This window comes from Panicum virgatum, chromosome 5N (assembly GCF_016808335.1).
Source record: "Panicum virgatum strain AP13 chromosome 5N, P.virgatum_v5, whole genome shotgun sequence".
In the NCBI taxonomy this organism is placed as follows: domain Eukaryota; kingdom Viridiplantae; phylum Streptophyta; class Magnoliopsida; order Poales; family Poaceae; genus Panicum; species Panicum virgatum.
Window position 1 is genome coordinate 64662279 of NC_053149.1, and position 16585 is coordinate 64678863.

The 16585-nt window shown below is 46.4% G+C and overlaps 3 protein-coding genes, 1 non-coding gene and 1 pseudogene across 5 annotated transcripts; 2 read left to right on the plus strand and 3 right to left on the minus strand.

Annotated features, from left to right (window-relative positions):
* Positions 1-259: 259 nt before the first annotated feature.
* Positions 260-3566, minus strand: LOC120672541 (protein ABHD11-like). Its single transcript, XM_039953013.1, has 5 exons — positions 3197-3566; positions 2799-3037; positions 1735-1847; positions 961-1101; positions 260-756 (listed from the first exon to the last, which is right to left on the minus strand). Exons 1-5 carry the CDS (start codon positions 3471-3473, stop codon positions 498-500), a joined length of 1029 nt encoding a protein of 342 aa, XP_039808947.1. The 5' UTR covers positions 3474-3566; the 3' UTR covers positions 260-497.
* Positions 3567-3609: 43 nt separating this feature from the next.
* Positions 3610-3689, minus strand: TRNAL-UAG. Its single transcript has one exon. It is a non-coding gene; the product is annotated as a tRNA-Leu (tRNA).
* A 101-nt stretch (positions 3690-3790) lies between these two features.
* Positions 3791-4837, plus strand: LOC120672542. The gene is made up of 3 exons (XM_039953014.1): positions 3791-4240; positions 4364-4417; positions 4506-4837. The coding sequence occupies exons 1-3, from the start codon at positions 3854-3856 to the stop codon at positions 4737-4739; spliced, it is 675 nt and encodes a 224-aa protein (XP_039808948.1). The 5' UTR covers positions 3791-3853; the 3' UTR covers positions 4740-4837.
* Positions 4838-4984: 147 nt separating this feature from the next.
* LOC120672540 (sorting nexin 1-like) lies at positions 4985-8667 on the minus strand. Of its 2 annotated transcripts, none has more exons than XM_039953012.1 (11): positions 8526-8667; positions 8291-8428; positions 7442-7577; positions 7177-7310; positions 6705-6776; positions 6403-6553; positions 6046-6179; positions 5878-5946; positions 5723-5802; positions 5440-5500; positions 4985-5358 (listed from the first exon to the last, which is right to left on the minus strand). In XM_039953012.1, the coding sequence occupies exons 1-11, from the start codon at positions 8535-8537 to the stop codon at positions 5149-5151; spliced, it is 1197 nt and encodes a 398-aa protein (XP_039808946.1). In that variant the 5' UTR covers positions 8538-8667; the 3' UTR covers positions 4985-5148. The 2 variants fall into 2 exon arrangements, with proteins under 2 accessions (XP_039808946.1, XP_039808944.1); XM_039953010.1 differs by having other exon boundaries at positions 6403-6562.
* Positions 8668-11742: 3075 nt separating this feature from the next.
* Positions 11743-12797, plus strand: LOC120671926 (annotated as a pseudogene).
* Positions 12798-16585: the final 3788 nt, after the last annotated feature.

Genomic DNA, 16585 nt, shown 5'->3' on the forward strand with positions numbered 1-16585 from the left:
CCTCCTGTCAAGTCATCATTGAAATCAAGGGAAATCATATGGCAAGTGTATGCCATACATCTGCTACATCTATTCAATGTTTGAAAATAGAACATTTTCTTCTTTATTAAACGGAGCGACTTTGAAACAACGCTGTGCTCGCTTGGCTTGTCAGCCAACCAGGCAGCAATACTGTTCTCTCATACTAAATCAGCACCGGCTACCAGCCAATCAGCAGTACTGTTCTCTCATAACAAATCAGCACCAGCCATCAGCCACAGCCAAGCGAACACAGCGAATGCATTTCAATGCAATGACCTTGCACAAAAAGAGTGCTGGGTTCCAAATATTTTTTTTCTATTATTGACAGAAGGCGTAATCGTGTTGTCAGAAAAAACAAGGAAAAGAAAAATGCAAGGAGCTCTCATTTGGCAACAAAGTGAGCGAAGAAATGCTACCCCTCCGGTCATCCAACTTAACATGTCACGCTAAGTGAAGTTTCCAGTGGAAAATATTGCTCAATGTGTAACGGCTGACAGGAAGTTGGGCGCCATGATCTCAAGTAGTCCCTTGGGGTTGTCCACATGAACCCAATGGCCAGAGTTGGGTAAAACGTGGAGTGACACCTTCCCTGCATCAGGCTTGGACTCCCTCTTTGCCAATGCTTTTAGCCTTTGAACATCATCAGGGTCCCATCGGTCGCTAAGCTCTGCTTGTACTATTGCAATCTCCATATCCTTAGGTGGGTGCTCCAGCAGTTCCCAGTAGCTCCTTTCCCTGAAAATGAACAATAATTCGACTCAGCAACATGATTTAGAGCAGAGCATAGGCCTGCCTGATGTTATCATTCATGTCAACAGGAAATTTTTGACCTTTATGCATAATACACAAAGTTACATGAGAACTTCACTAGCTTAGGGTGGATGAGTAAGATGACAGGAAAGAGTCTAGTCGTTAGCAGTAAATATAAACCAAAACTACCTATAAGAATTAAACATGTCTATGGCAGCTTGAAGATCGAACGCCCAGGTCACATGATCATTGTCCTTCTTTAAGTTGCTGCCAATCCATTCTGAAAGAGACTTTGAAAATCCAAGGCTGAGCATGTGGTCGACAACCCACCTGATGGCACACAACAATCGAAGTAGCATTAAGGATGCAAACATATGTAAATCATTTAACATGTGCAGTTCCAGAGGCGGTTCATGCTAAACATCCAGACATGTCCAAAATATTTCCAATCCTTGAACAGTAGGGTTGCTTACCTTATCGAATACTCCCTCCATCCAAGTAGTACAGAAAAAATATCGATGCTTCGGGTATCAGAACATATTTCAAGCTTTTAATGGATTACAGTTCTGCTAGACCGTCACTCAGATTGATTATAGATATGATGAAGCACCAGAACATAGACTACTAGAACTTACATTTCCCTTAATACACACCATTATCACTTATAAACATCAACAAATGAATCATCCAGGAAACATGAATGTTTAAGTTGATAAGCCTGCTAGTAAACTACCCAGATTATGCGTCCGCGCACATCTTCTCTCCACACAGTTATAGCCTATGGTTTTACAATATTGTAGTTATGCATCATACTCCAAGTTTCACAATTTATTCTTCATTGGTTTCATTATTCTATCTAAGCTTGTGTTGTTAAGAGTCTAAGTCTGTATCCATGTTGCTATATAAATGCATCAAGTGGCAGGAATGACTAAATCTCAGCAAGGGAATGGACAGAGATAGTACTTGCGTGATGGAAGTGAAGAAGGAAGACTCGCTAGCGTTTGCAAAACCCTTTCAACTTCACCATCACTGTTATCAGTTACTACTTGTCCAGGGACAGAATCTAGGACCCAGAGCTGTTCTGCATCAAAGGAAAATATAACATAGTGACACAAATCATGTCCTCTTATCCAGTAATATGAACTGTAGGATTGAACAATTGCAACCCCAATCCCACAGTAAAGAACTTGTTTATAGAAATGAGAGACTCGATCAAGGGGAGAACCGTCCCCTTGACATAGCCCCCCTTAAGATAGGGACCCCCCGAACCTCAATATCCGGCAGGAACCTCACGCGCGCACGCTTCATGGCGGCCGCGGACCCATCTGCGCGGTTACTATATTTTGGAGGGGGACACAACAACCATGCAGCAACCAGGCTTCAAGCCTGGGCGGGGAGGCACCGCAGTGGGAAGCCTCACCCATCGCGCCACAGGCGCGTCTGCACAACAGTTGTACATTCATGACAGAAGAGCAAAGAAAGTGTCTGTAACCGCTCTGTGATCATGTATTGGCGCCTGGCACCCTCCATTCCCGGCTCTGCCTATCAGTGGAAAATTATTCAGGTGGATGAGGACTCTCATCCCCCCCCCTGGTGACCCCTAAAAAAAACCCACTCTGTGATCTAGATTCAAATTCCAAGTACACGAATCCCAAGACATGTGCTTAGGCTTAGGGGGGTGTTTGGATCCATGTGCTAATGCCCTAAAGAGCTAAAGTTTAGCACTATCCTATCCAAACAGGGGTGCTAATGGGGTGGGCTAAACTCTAACCAAGACTCAAAAACTTTAGCAAAAATATAAGTCCTAATAGGTGCTAAAGTTTAGCAGTCAATTTTAGCCCATTCAAACAGGCCCTTAGCTTATAGGAGCATGAAATTCCAGTTTCTACCTCAATTTAGTTATCTCATCATTGCTAGTTAATCACTGTGAGCTGTTATTTCCAATTATGAAATCAAAACAATATGTAAGGAGTGCGGTAGAACAATTGTAGAACAACCTGTGCCGAAACTAACAATATCTCTCGCACCTGTTTGGGAAGAACAGCCGATTGTCCATACACACCACGCGAGCAGCTATCTGCAAAATCTAGCGCGACCTTTCCACCCATAGAGTGACCCACAACAACATCCGGCCATGGCCAATCACGAGCTTTCACCAAATCAGCGAGGTCCTTCGCGGCAGTCGACATGTTGTGGGGCGGGTCGAACCCTTTAATCCCGGCCGACCTGCCATGGTTCCTCAAATCCACGAGAACCATCCTCCACTCTGCACACGCAACGCCATAGAATTCAGTTGTACAACTTCCTGTCCTTCAGCAGAAATCGTTAAACTATATTTCGACGGACATCATGTGCATTATAGATAGCAATGGAAATTAGGGGAAATTAGTGTGCTCGTTGCATCAAAAACGCGACCAGCGCATACCGTCCGAAGGGGAGCGGTTACGGAGTTCGGAGGCGAGTGCGCGCGAGAAGGAGAGCCAGTTGCGGCCGGAGCCGAGGAGGCCGTGGAGGACGAAGGCGGTGGCGGTGGGCGGCTTCTCGGGCGACAGCTGGATCTCGTCGAAGGCGAGGGTTTCGGTCTGGTGGGGGGCGTCCGAGTGGACGGGCGAGGAGAGGAGGAAGCGCCACGGGGAACAGCCGGAAGAGGACGAGAGGAGGCGTGAGCGAAGAGAGGACGAGGCTCGGAGAGACGCCACCATGGCCGATCGCTGCGCGGGAGCCCTGGCCAAGGCCCCGACGCCGATGTGAAGCAGCGATGTGGCCGATGGTTGCGAAAGGCTTCTTCAGGCAGCCCAAAAAAAAAAAGGAAAAATTAAGAAAAAGAAAAAATAATTTTGACAGCTGTGGGATTTGAACCCACGCCCTTTCGGACCAGAGCCTAAATCTGGCGCCTTAGACCACTCGGCCAAACTGTCAGTTGATGACACCGTACCTATTATAATTAATAAATATAATAACTAGTGGACCAGGACGGGAAACAGCAGCTGCGACCGCGGTGTTAAGCGGACAGCGGACCACACACCTCGTGAGGCCGAGCAGCTCGCTTCAGACATCAGCTTATCCCTTCGTGTCCTCACGAATGATACACACTCCTGCTGCTGCTCTCCTTCGCTTTGCTGTCCTGAATGTCCATTTGACTTGGACCCTCCCCAGCTCAGAGCTTTTGTACACGCAACAACTGCAAGGCAAGATGTTGCTGACCCGTCTACCCAGCTCTTCCTGTTCGTCGACGGCGCTGCAGAAGCACGCGTGCACCGGCAAGCCCCTCTTCCGTGGCACCGGGTGCTGGAAGAAGCGTGAGAGGCTCCCCGGCTTCCGAGCCAGAGTGGCCGTCAAACCGCCGTGCGCCGCGGCAGGGAAGGGCGGCATTGTCCCGGCCGGCGACGACGACGACGGGGTCAGCCTCGGCACGGTGAAGCTGCCCGGCAACATCGACATCGCTCGCTTCGAAAGCTTACTCTTCCAGGTCAGCATTCCTGCCTCAGAAGGCAACAAACGGCAATGCATCGAGGCCATCGACTGGTGCTTCCACATGGCTGAAACTCTGAAACTGATCGTGTTGTGAATTCTGGTTCTGTTTTACTGGCAGTGGGGAAACAGCCTCTGCCAAGGCGCCAACCTGCCGCTTCCGGTGCCTCTCAAGGTAGGAAAAAAAATAGAGAATTTTTTATATGGCTCGTTGCTCGAGATTTCTTCACCTGATGGAAGACTTCCGTTTCGTGTGCAATCAGGTGGACAAGGTCGAGGGCGGGATCAGACTAGGGTTCATCACAGTGGAGGACGGCGCGACGCAGACGCTGGTTTACATCGATTGCCTGGTTTCTCAGGCTCCGGACGGCACCGGTCTGGTATTCCAAGCGATCAGGAACGGTCCTATGAAGGACAAGGAGCCACCTGGAGAGCCTAGGATCATGAGAAGCCTCCTCGAGGCTCTCCAAAAGTGTATTCAGATTGCGCGAATTTGACAGTTTAAATGGCACACAATGAAGAGTTGCAATCCCCTCCTCTGTAATCACTGAGAAATTGAAGCTATAAAGTTACTTGGAGAAAGTTACAGGATATAGCACCATGGTCCAGTATTTCTTCATCATTGATTATCATCATTATTACGAGATTCCAGTAGTTATGTCAAATTGTCAACTGATCGAAGAAAAGAAGAGGGTTATGCTCAAAAAAAAAAGAAAGAAAAGAAGAGGGTTACACATACTCGTACAGGAAGAAATGATGTCTGACTGAATCTAATAGCTGTATCATCTCCAAACATCACTTTTAAGTATACAGGAATCAGTGTCAAAACAGGCCGGGAAAAACAGCCTAAAACTCAACCAAGTGTGAACCCCTATCTCAAACATCACGAGGAAACATGAATCACACTTATGATGTCAAACAAGCTTCCAGCTTTGGAATGACGCCGCGCCACGCATCAGCAATGTCTTTCGCTAGCTTAGCCTGCCCTTTGGCAAATTCATGGAATGCAAGTCCGATATCAGCTGTTTTTTGCTCTTGGAAACGAGCGAGTTCCTCATTCGTTAGTCGAACTATGTGTTCAAACTTCTTTGTAGCCTCCTCGCTATCTGCTTTCAACTGTAAGAACAACAAGACATCAGCGAACAAGAACTATATACTTCATCCATAACAAGAATTCCTCAATGAAAATTAACTTGCCCCTCTAAACTCTGATTCTGCTTCGGCATACTTCTCGGGGTTCATGAACTTCAATTTTTCACTGCAGTGGAAACAGCATTAGAAAGTTCTCAAGGCTAACCATGGGAACAGCATTATACTAACATATATGGAATCCTTTTTGGGTTATCAGGACCCTGATTGATACATTGCAAACTAGAATGTATAGTAAAATGTAAAGCCACAGGATTTATTCCTGATTAGTTAACATTCTTCAAGACTGGAAAGGAAAAAAAAAAGGATAACAAGAGTCCGCGACACATACAGGTTAAGCTCTTTATACTTCCTCTCCTGATCCAAATCAAAGTGCTGCCTAAAAGCATTGGCACGATCCATCATAGTAGCCTGTTTGAACCCAATTTAGTTAAAATTTCTTCAACGATACAAGATTGATACATATGCCAAGATAAAGATCCTCACTTTTATTGATTGGACAGCACGGACATAATCTTTCAACGGTTCTTCAAAGTTAAAGAGAAGGTTGTCTGCCTACAATAACAGCATGTCAACATCATTAGGTCCCAGAAACTTAAATGTTACAAATGGTATTTAGCACTAAGAAGTATTATGTCAGAGTATAATGGTTACCTCTCTTTGCAGTTTTATTGACAACATCTCTGACTTGGAACCAACTTCAGAAAACACCTTTTCCAACACATCTCCTTCACAAGCACCCAAAAGCTTAATCGCCTTTCCGAACTCCGCCAAAGATTGTCCAAGTTCTGATCAATGAAATTCAGGATTGTGTAACTCATCTCGCTATCCAGGTAAACAAAATTTCACACCCAAAAAAGAAACTAAATCTAGAGCAAGCATAAATTTTGTAATACTGAAATTGCATTGTTTAATTTGTTCAAACCAGTCTCGTAATGAGAAAAAAAATCTGCAAACTTGCTAGGTATTTTATAAGTACGAGAAACTGAATAAACAGATCAACTGATATACCTCTGTGTCTTTTCACAAGACGGTATGCTTGTTTTTGTGCCTCTGCTAAATGATTTTCTAGCTCAAATATGTAATTTTTAAGCTTCTCATATTCAGGAGTACATTCCTCCACCGGCTTTTCTTTTCCCAGAACAACATCACTGACTTTTGACTGTACATCCTAAAAGAAAATGGAGACACAATTGTTAATCGGCAAATGCAATGTCAATACGGGGAGGGATGGAGGGAAGTCAGAATAATGCTATTTATAATCCTGCAAATAAGTAGCATGAACGTCTCACTCGACATACGAGACACAGTACCTTAAACATCTGTAAGAAATCTGCTGGTTTCTTAAAAATGCCAGTCTCATAAGACCTTGCCCTATCCATTTTCTGCTTCATGCAAATGAAAAAGAAACATGAGCAGAAGATCAAAACCAACAAGAAATTATTTAGTCACAAGAATGAGATATATGTAAGCATGGAGTCATGGATATAGAAAGATATAAGACAAGTAGGCAACCAACAAGAGAGCACGAGCCCTGCAAGGCACAAGGATGCAAAAGACTAATACAGAGTATGAAGTTGAACAATTAAAACAATTAAACAATCAGACCTTCACAACTTATGGTATCTGACTGACTTATTTATTTATATTCTGGAGGAAATTTCAGCATGAAAACAAGCAAAATGATCAGTAGACATTTCCCTAAAATAGTACAATACTTTGGTTTCAAGAACTATGGTTTATGAAAAGAAACTTAACAAAAAGTCTAAAACACAATCTCATTACCTCTTCATCTGCCTGCAAAAATACCCTCAAGACTTCACTTTGCTTGAGTTCAGGATGTGAAGCTATCCTGTTAACGAATAAGTCCAGAGCTTGACGCCGCAATTCAATGAACTCCTTGCTAAAACGGAATTTCTCTGATGGCAAAGAATAAAAAAGCCCAGTAAGCAACACACAAGTCATTAGCACAATTGCTCAGCAATCCAGAGACTTCTTGTCCCAAAAGATTAAAAAACATTGTTATGAAAATCATAATTTGGGATCTTACCAACAGCATTCTTCTCTGGAAGGGGAGGTATAAAAATGCCTTTGTACCTCTCAGCAAGCCTATCATGCAACCATTCAAAATCACTATAGCGACGAATAACAATTTTCTCTGGTCCCTCAAATTCAGGCAAGTTGGTCTACAGCAACAAAATTGTGGCAAATCAATAAGTGTTAGAGGTCAAAAAAGTGCACAGTTGTTAGCAGTTCTTTACAAGTTTACCATGCAATTCGAGCAATACATCGTTAAGTTGCTTATATGGAAGATTGCATCTAATTACTGTTTTGATTTCTTATTGAAACTCAAATGCACATTTTTCACAAATTTCAACTTACAGCCACCTTTAAAGTCATAACATTAGTGCCTTCATTTAAAGTCATAACACTAGTGCCTTCATTTAAAGTCATAACACTAGTGCCTTCATATTGTCCTTATGCTACATAGTTTGTTCTTCTAGCCCGCCGATTTCAATGTTCAGAAACACAATTCAATTTTCCATTGTTTTCTTTCTCCAGTAAATACTTTACTGATAGCTCTACAGGTTACATGATATCTATCATTCTATCGAACACTCTACTCAAATCTAGAAGGACAGAAAGAGCTCCAATTAATACTGGATGACAACAGATATTAGTTACAGATCTATATAAGGAAGTCATAACCCAAATTTAGGAGTTCACTGATCCAGCTCTTATATCGCAACACAAACTGTGCAAAAAATAGCTCTAAAATTAGGCAACTGGCGAGAGCATAAGCAAAACATGAACTCGAAGAGCATGTTGCAAAATCAATCACTAAACCAGGAGCAACTGACGACTTCGCGGTTTGGTAGCCGAGACCACACCAGATTACCTTGGTGATGACGCGGTAGGAGATATAGGCCTGCACGCCGGTGCCCATCTTGACGGGATCCGTGACGGAGATCGACAGGAACGGCGCCCCCGCCACCGCCGCCGCCGGCGACCGCGGGCTCTGCGACGGGCTCCTCTCCTGCGAGAGCCCCCATAGACAGATTCAGCGCCAATTAGCAGCCGAGTGAATCAATGGTGAGAAGCGCGGCAAGAGAAGCGGCGGGTCTTGTGGTTACCGGCGAGATCATGGCGACCTTCGCGGGGAAGCCTCCTCCCTTCCCTGCTGCGGCACGGCGAAGCGACGGGGAGAAGAGGACTTCGGAAGAAAGGGAAAACGATTATTTTTTCTCCGATTCGATTTTCCATAGGTACTTTTTGTCCAGATGGTTTGTTACGGGATGACGGGCTTTGGATGGGTTGGATCGGTATTCTCTGGACTACGGCGGAGTCCCAGCTCGGCCCGAGCCCATGTAACATCAGGGCTGGGCTCAAGAGTGGCTCGTCCAAGATCGGAGCCGTCCAAACGGCCCACGGCCCACCCGTCTTCTTCCCCACTTTCCGAAGGGCTTGCTCCGCTACAGTCGGCTGGCCCATTTTAGGCTGCTTGCGGCTGGTCTGGGCTGCTCCTGCTGCATGCAGAACCAGCTGTCCAGCAGCCGGCTGATTTTTGCAGCCGTTCAGCAGCTGCTGCTCCAGCCGTTGGGGCGGCTGCTCCAAAACTTCCAAAGATTTTTTTATTTTTATATTTTTTAAAAATTAAAATTTCAAAAATATATGTATGTTTTCAAATATTTCAAAAATATACCCCGGTCGCCTTTCCATAGGGCGACAGATCCAAAGTGTAATTTTTTTTCTTCAAATTTGCAACGAAGTCCCTGGAGAAAAAAAAGGGGGGACCTGTCGCCCCCCCAACGGGCGACAGGGGCCTGTCGCCCACCCCTGGGGCGACAGGCCCCTGTCGCCCGTTGGGGGGGCGACAGGCCCCCTTTTTTTTCAGGGACTTTTATTTTTCCAGGGACCTATTTTGAGCTATTCGAGCGTGTATTCGTCATCATCGTCGGCAAGATCTCGGCCGCTAACTCCTACCACACGTAACTTGTCCTTCATTAAATCACGGGAAAAAATCGCAAGAACTTCTCTTATTTCACGAGCATTATGGAACCCACAAACATAATAAGTTCACATCAATAATATCTATAGAAACAAATGACAAGTAACCTACCACAATTATAAACATCGGATACAAATAAGCGGTCCACAGCTATATCATTACAAATAAACATCATATACATCTAACCACCCCTATGGCGTCGAACCCTCTTAGCCCTCTGCTGGGCACGGACATGTCCCTCGGAGTAGGTGAGAACATCCGGAGACCTCACCTGTCCATCAGGACGCGCAAGGGGCTGCGGTGTCTGCTGCTGAGAGATCCCAAGTGGTGCTCCTCCTAGCTGTGAATACCCCAAGACATCGGGGTCACCTTGCGCGGCAGGCTCTTCTGGACTCAAGCTGTCGAAGTCGTCTAAGGTGAATGTCTCGTTATCTGGTCGAAAGGAGGAAGAAGAAGGTCCGGCGCCCGCATCGGGGTAGAATCCTACGCAAAAAATGTGGATGTTAGCGTACGCTCGTATATTTCGTAATGACATGTAGAAACCGAAATACGAAACATAAATTAACCTGTGTACGCTCGTATATTGCGATGCGAGGGAAGAACTTCTGACAGCAAACAAGTGTGCTCTGTGACAATGGAACATTTCCAGTTTGACTTCCATTTTCTCTTGAATGCATGTACTCGCCATGGACATCCAGCATTCACACACTTCACCTCATATTCTTTACTGCCAGACTTTACGACTCTGAATTCTCGTTTCAATGAGATTGCACATAGTCTCACAGTATCTTTTACGGCTTCAATGTTTGGATATGTTGCACCTTGCACTACCTCATTCCCTCTGTACTCCCACTTCTGATTTCGTACATCTTCTGCGACATGACTGCCAAAACCATGCTCTTTCCACTCTTTTGGCAATGAGTACTGCTCGTCATCAGATGAGTCCTCATATTCTTCCATCTCTATTGCGGTTTGGTCTTCTGCCTCCATCTCGTCCAGAATGCTATGTATCCTCTCTCCCTCATCAGCAAGGCCCTGTGGTCCCATGTTTTGGTTCTCTGTCTCTTCTGACTCATCTTGCTCAACATAATTGGTCTATCTTCGAATACTCGGAGTTCCTTGATCTGCATAATGTTGGATTTCATTTTGTGTCTTCTCCCGGATTTGAATAAGAATGGCCAGAGGCCACCCACGCTCTAGAGCTGCTTGCATGTACTTCTGCCAGTCATCAGTGCTGTGTATCATCATTAATTCCCATAATTCACTTTCTACATCCCAATTAACAAGAGACTGGACAGTGATCACATGTGTCAACGGATCAACATGGAACCCACGCTGCAGCCACTTACATATGAAACCAAAACTCCTTTCCAGAGGTTTATCTATGCCGCTAGATGTGCGCTTAAAGGCAGAAAGATCTACTCCATTTGGCCCATACATAACATTGTATTCACCATAAAATACTTGAAACTGCATCTTGCTCGACATATCTGTATATCACATAATACTTATCGAGTTATACTCTTTACTTCACTACCTTATTCAATAATCCGTAAAAACTAAATATGAAATTCAATTACAACGTATAAGTATTCATAACTACGTGATGACACTCAAATTCTATACTGCATAAATGGTTCTACTAATTTTCTAAACTAATTTACTACTACGTAACTACAAACTAAAGTATCATTGAACTCCTACTTAAATGGTTCTACTATAGCACTAATTAAATCAAATTACTCATATTAAAATACGTAGTACTTAAATATAACAATATTTAAACTAAATGTACTAACCTGCAAATCACAAGTGCTGAATCCGGTAGGGCTTCGCCGCTTTCCTTCTCCTCACTCCTCTCTTTTTTTCTGGATTTTTGGTGGAATTTTCGGGCTCAAATGAGGAGGGAAGGGGAGGGCTTGAGCTTATATAGGAGGGGTACCCCCGGTCGCTCGCGGGGGGGGGGGGGGGGCGACAGGCCCCCTGCCGCGCCCGTGGGCAGGGCCCAGCGGCGGTCGCCCGTGGGCTGGGCGACAGGCCCCTGTCGCCCCCCAACGGGCGACATGTTTTTTTTTATTTCCAGGGACCTTATTGCGAATTTGAAAAAAAAATCACTTAAGGCCTGTCGCCCTATGGGGGCGACCGGGGGTATTTTTGAAATATTTCAAAACGGACATATATTTTTGAAATTTTAATTTTTAAAAAATATAAAAATGAAAACCTCCAGCCGTAGCCTTCCGAGTTCCGAACGGCCGGAGGCCCGCCGCTGGATTCAGCCCAAAACAGCCGATACTGGACCAGCCGAACACGAGTGACTCGTGGACCCCAAGTCTGCATCGGCATTCGGCACGCCTGCCATTCATTACTCGCGGATCACCTGCGCTCTCGCCGCCGTCTCGCCACCTCCCACCAGTGACGTGACGTCTCGCCCACCCTCACACCGGCACACGCGACGGCACACGCTCAGCTCAACCATGGAGCGCGCGCGCCTCAAGAGCTCCCCCAGCGCCGAGCGCTTCCTCGGCTCCTTCCTCGCCCCCGCAGCCGCCGGCGACCAGTCCGCCTCCACTGCCTTCGAGCTCCACGAGGACGACCTCTTCTCCGCAGGATCCGGCTCGCCCGAGCCACCACAGCCGTTGAGGCGCCCGCTCATCCTGTCCTCCGTGCGCCCCGCAAACCCTAGCCCTCTTCCCCGTCTCCGCAGCCCGCCGGAGGGCATCCTGGACGCCCTACCCGAGCGCCGCCGCTCGCCGCCTCGATCCTCTTCATCGACGTCGTCGTCCCCCGCTTCCCCTGCAGCTGCGCCTCCCCGCATGATCCCCGCCGTCCCCCGCCCGGCGCCGGCACCGGCGCCGCATGTGGCGCGGTCTCTGCCTGTCAATGTCCCTGCGGCGCGTCTGCAGAAGCCGCCGAATGTGATGGGTGGAAAGACTTTACGTTTCCCCCTCCTCCCTAGATGAGGACGACGAGGAGATGCTGCCACCGCATGAGATGGTGGCGCGCGCGGGCACGGGAGTCGCCGATGATGACGTTCTCAGTGCTGGAAGGAGCCGGGCGCACACTCAAGGGACGAGACCTCCGTCAGGTACGCAATGCAGTCTGGCGGAAGACTGGATTCCTCGACTGGCCCGTGCCATTTGCACTGGCCAGTAGCCTTAAGATAAATTCAAGTGATTGAATATGTCTGGACATCTTGTTGTGTATGTTATCGATTGATGATTGGGTGTTAATTTTAGTCGCACATGAAAAACATATCTGTTCTATTAGTACTTTTAAACTTTCGATTCAGGCAGTTAAGTTGCCGGTATTGGGATATTTGGTTTGGCTTGAGAATCAATGTGTATCATGCGTGCCTCTGTGTGTTAATTTACTGCAATAAATAAGGTGTTAATTTTTAGCTGAGTTCAACATTTATTTACTAGAGGTGTCAGTTTGTGTAAATTGGTGGTGGTGTTGTGGTAGGGGAGCAAAGAGCATTGGTTCAATTTTACTGATGCCTTCCTTATGCTGGGCATTAGTCCTTAGCTTAATATAACCCCTCTACATCCTGATTCTTCTGTGAATTCTAAGCTTTCTAACGAAGTTATAACCTTAGGGTGTGAAGATTTCGTAGATGAGTAGGTTCGTTTGTGTATTATATGGATGGGGGTTAATCTGGATAGTATCTTGTTTTACGTTTTTGCTTAAGTCAGTTTTTCAGGCTGGATCTAACTTCCCCATTTTGACGACGACGACGACAACAACATAGCCTTTTTTCCCAAGCAAGTTGGGGTAGGCTAGAGATGAAACCCGAAAGAAATAGGTTCAAGGTTCAGGCACATTGATAGCTAGTCTCCAAACGCTCCTATCCAAAGCTATCTCTTTAGAGATGTTCCAATCCTTAAGATCTCTCTTAACCGACTCATCCCACGTCAGTTTAGGTCTACCTCTACCCCTCTTTACATTATCGACTAGCTCGAGGATCCCATTACGCACCGGCGCCTCAGGAGGCCTTCGTTGGACATGTCCAAACCATCTCAGCCGATGCTGAGTAAGTTTCTCCTCAATTGGTGCCACCCCGACCCTATCCCGAATAACTTCGTTCCGGACTCTATCCCTCCTTGTGTGCCCGCAAAACCACCGCAACATCCGCATCTCTGCTACACTCAGTTGCTGCACATGTCGTCTTTTTGTAGGCCAACATTCAGCACTGTATAATATCGCCGGACGAATTGCTGTCCTATAGAATTTGCCTTTTAGCTTTTATGGCACCCTCTTGTCACAAAGGATGCCAGAAGCTTGCCGCCATTTCAACCAGCCAGCTGAAATTCTATGCCTAACATCTTCATCAATGTCGCCATCCTTTTGTAACACCGATCCTAAATACCGAAACGTATCCTTCTGGACCACCACTTGCCCATCTAGACTAACGTCTCCCCCCTCATGCCTAGTCGCGCTGAAATCGCACATCATGTACTCGGTCTTGGTCCTACTAAGTCTGAACCCTTTCGACTCTAACGTGCGTCTCCACAGCTCTAACTTCCTATTAACCCCTGCCCTACTCTCGTCAACTAGCACCACATCATCAGCAAAGAGCATACACCAAGGGATCTCACCTTGTATATCCCTTGTGATCTCATCCATCACTAAAGCAAATAAATAAGGGCTCAAAGCTGACCCCTGGTGTAGGCCTATGTTAATAGGAAAGTCAATGGTGTTGCCATCACATGTCCGGACAAACGTCGTCGCATCTTTGTACATATCCTTAATGAGGGTAATGTATTTGGTTGGGACTTTGTGCTTCTCCAAAGCCCACCACATGACATTTCTCGGTACTTTGTCATATGCCTTCTCAAGGTCAATGAAGACCATGTGCAAGTCCTTCTTCTGCTCCCTATATCTCTCCATCAATTGTCGTATTAAGAAAATCGCCTCCATGGTTGACCTTCCAGGCATGAACCCAAATTGGTTTTGGGTCACACTTGTCCCTCTTCTTAGGCGATGCTCGATGACCCTCTCCCAAAGCTTCATCGTATGGCTCATCAGCTTAATCCCACGGTAGTTAGTACAACTTTGAATATCGCCCTTGTTTTTGAAGATAGGTACTAATATACTTCTCCTCCATTCTTCCGGCATCTTGTTTGACCGAAAAATGAGATTAAAAAGCTTAGTTAACCAAACTATTGCTCTATCTCCTAGGCATCTCCACACCTCAATGGGAATACCATCAGGACCCAACGCTTTACCTCTCTTCATCCTCTTCAAAGCCTCCCCGATCTCTACCTCCTGAATTCTCCTCACAAAACGTCTGTTTGTATCGTCAAAAGAGTCATCTAACTCAAGGGTAGGGCTCTCACTCTCCCCATTAAACAACTTGTCGAAGTACTCTCTCTATCTATCCATGATCTCATCATCCTTCACTAGCAGTCGATCTGTCCCATCCTTAATGCATTTGATTTGGTTGATATCCCTTGTCTTCCGCTCGCGGATCCTAGCCATCCTATAAATGTCCTTTTCCCCTTCTTTCGTGCCTAGCCGCTGATACAGGTCATCATACGCCTTACCTTTTGCTACACTCACAGCTCGCTTTGCAACCCTCTTCGCTAATTTATAGCCCTCGATGTTGGCTGCACTCTTGTCAAGATGGAGACGCTTGAAACACTCCTTCTTCTCCTTAATAGCCCTTTGCACCTCGTCGTTCCACCACCAGGTGTCTTTCCCCTCCTGTTTGCCTCCCTTGCTCACGCCAAACACCTCTGAGGCCACCTTCCGAACACATGTTGCCATCTTTAGCCACATGTCATCTGCGTCTTCTCCTTCTTCCCAAGGCCCCTCACCTAGCATCCTTTCCTTAAACGCTTGTGCCGCTTCCCCTCTAAGCTTCCACCACTTTGTTCTCGCAATCTTGGTACATTTGTCCCGGTGGACACGTACCCGAAGACGAAAGTCCGCCACCACAAGCTTGTGTTGAGGGACAACACACTCCCCAGGTATCACCTTACAATCTAAGCAATCACGTCTATCCTCCCTCCTAGTAAGGATAAAGTCGATCTGGCTCGAGTGTTGTCCACTACGAAACGTCACAAGATGGGATTCCCTCTTCTTAAACACGGTATTCGCTATCAACAAGTCGTAGGCTAACGCGAAGTTCAACACATCCTCCCCCTCTTGACTCCTGCTACCATACCCAAAACCCCCGTGTACTCGCTCGAACCCTACATTAGTCGCACCCACATGACCGTTGAGGTCTCCTCCTATGAAGAGTTTCTCGCTGGTAGGCACGGTACTAACCATACTATCTAGATCTTCCCAGAACTGCATCTTGGTGCTCTCCCTAAGGCCTACCTGAGGGGCATATGCACTGATCACATTCAAAACCGAATCTCCAACTACCAACCGGATTAGGATAATCCGGTCGCCTTACCTTCTAACCTCTACGACTCCATCCTTAAGGCTCCTATCAATCAATATGCCTACACCATTTCTACCCGGAGTTGCTCCCGTGTACCAAAGCTTGAAGCCAGTATCCTCAACCTCCTTCGCCTTCTGGCCCTTCCATTTAGTCTCTTGAACGCATAGAATATTTACACGCCTCCTAATTGCTACATCAACTAGCTCTCGCAACTTACCCGTTAGGGACCCTACGTTCCAGCTACCTATACGAAACCTAGTTGGCTCGGCTAGCTTCCTTACCCTTCGCACCCGTCGAGGGAAGTGCGAAGACCCTTGCTCATTTTTCACTACACCCGGGCGTAGATGTAGCGCGCCATTCAGGTGACGACCCGACCCTTGCTCACTTATCATCGTACCCAGGTCATGATACGACGCGCCCTTGGGGGGATGGCGACCCGGCCCTTGCCCATTTATCACCACACCCGGGTTCCGATGTAGCGCGTCGCTAAGAGGGTTACGCCCCAACGAGTTTCTTGTAGGTTTCATATCCATTAGAGTGACATTTTTTATGCTGGTTTGCCAAAACCTAACGCAACCCTCCTCCTTTACCTGTGCTTGGGACCGGCTATGTTGAGATGACTCAGGAGAGAGAGTCTTCCAGTCAGCATAGGCGGAGTTAACTTCCCCATTTTGACATATATGAAAATTATGTTTGGAAGCTGTTTCTTTATGCGGTCCAGACTTGAATTCAGTGAACACGAATGAACCAAAAGAAAGACATTCACCAATTCTTGTAGTTTAGGACCTACCGAG

Coding starts and splice junctions, on each gene's coding strand:
- LOC120672541 (XM_039953013.1), bottom strand. CDS start 3,473: ATGGTGGCGTCTCTCCGAGCCTCGTCCTCTCTTCGCTCACGCCTCCTC. Junction 3,038..3,196: donor TAACCGCTCCCCTTCGGACG/GTATGCGCTGGT, acceptor TTGCGTGTGCAG/AGTGGAGGATGGTTCTCGTG. Junction 1,848..2,798: donor CGGCTGTTCTTCCCAAACAG/GTGCGAGAGATA, acceptor GATGCAGAACAG/CTCTGGGTCCTAGATTCTGT.
- LOC120672542 (XM_039953014.1), top strand. CDS start 3,854: ATGATACACACTCCTGCTGCTGCTCTCCTTCGCTTTGCTGTCCTGAAT. Junction 4,241..4,363: donor TCGAAAGCTTACTCTTCCAG/GTCAGCATTCCT, acceptor TTTTACTGGCAG/TGGGGAAACAGCCTCTGCCA. Junction 4,418..4,505: donor CGCTTCCGGTGCCTCTCAAG/GTAGGAAAAAAA, acceptor GTGTGCAATCAG/GTGGACAAGGTCGAGGGCGG.
- LOC120672540 (XM_039953010.1), bottom strand. Junction 5,501..5,722: donor AAGTATAAAGAGCTTAACCT/GTATGTGTCGCG, acceptor TTTCCACTGCAG/TGAAAAATTGAAGTTCATGA. Junction 5,359..5,439: donor CAGAATCAGAGTTTAGAGGG/GCAAGTTAATTT, acceptor TTGTTCTTACAG/TTGAAAGCAGATAGCGAGGA.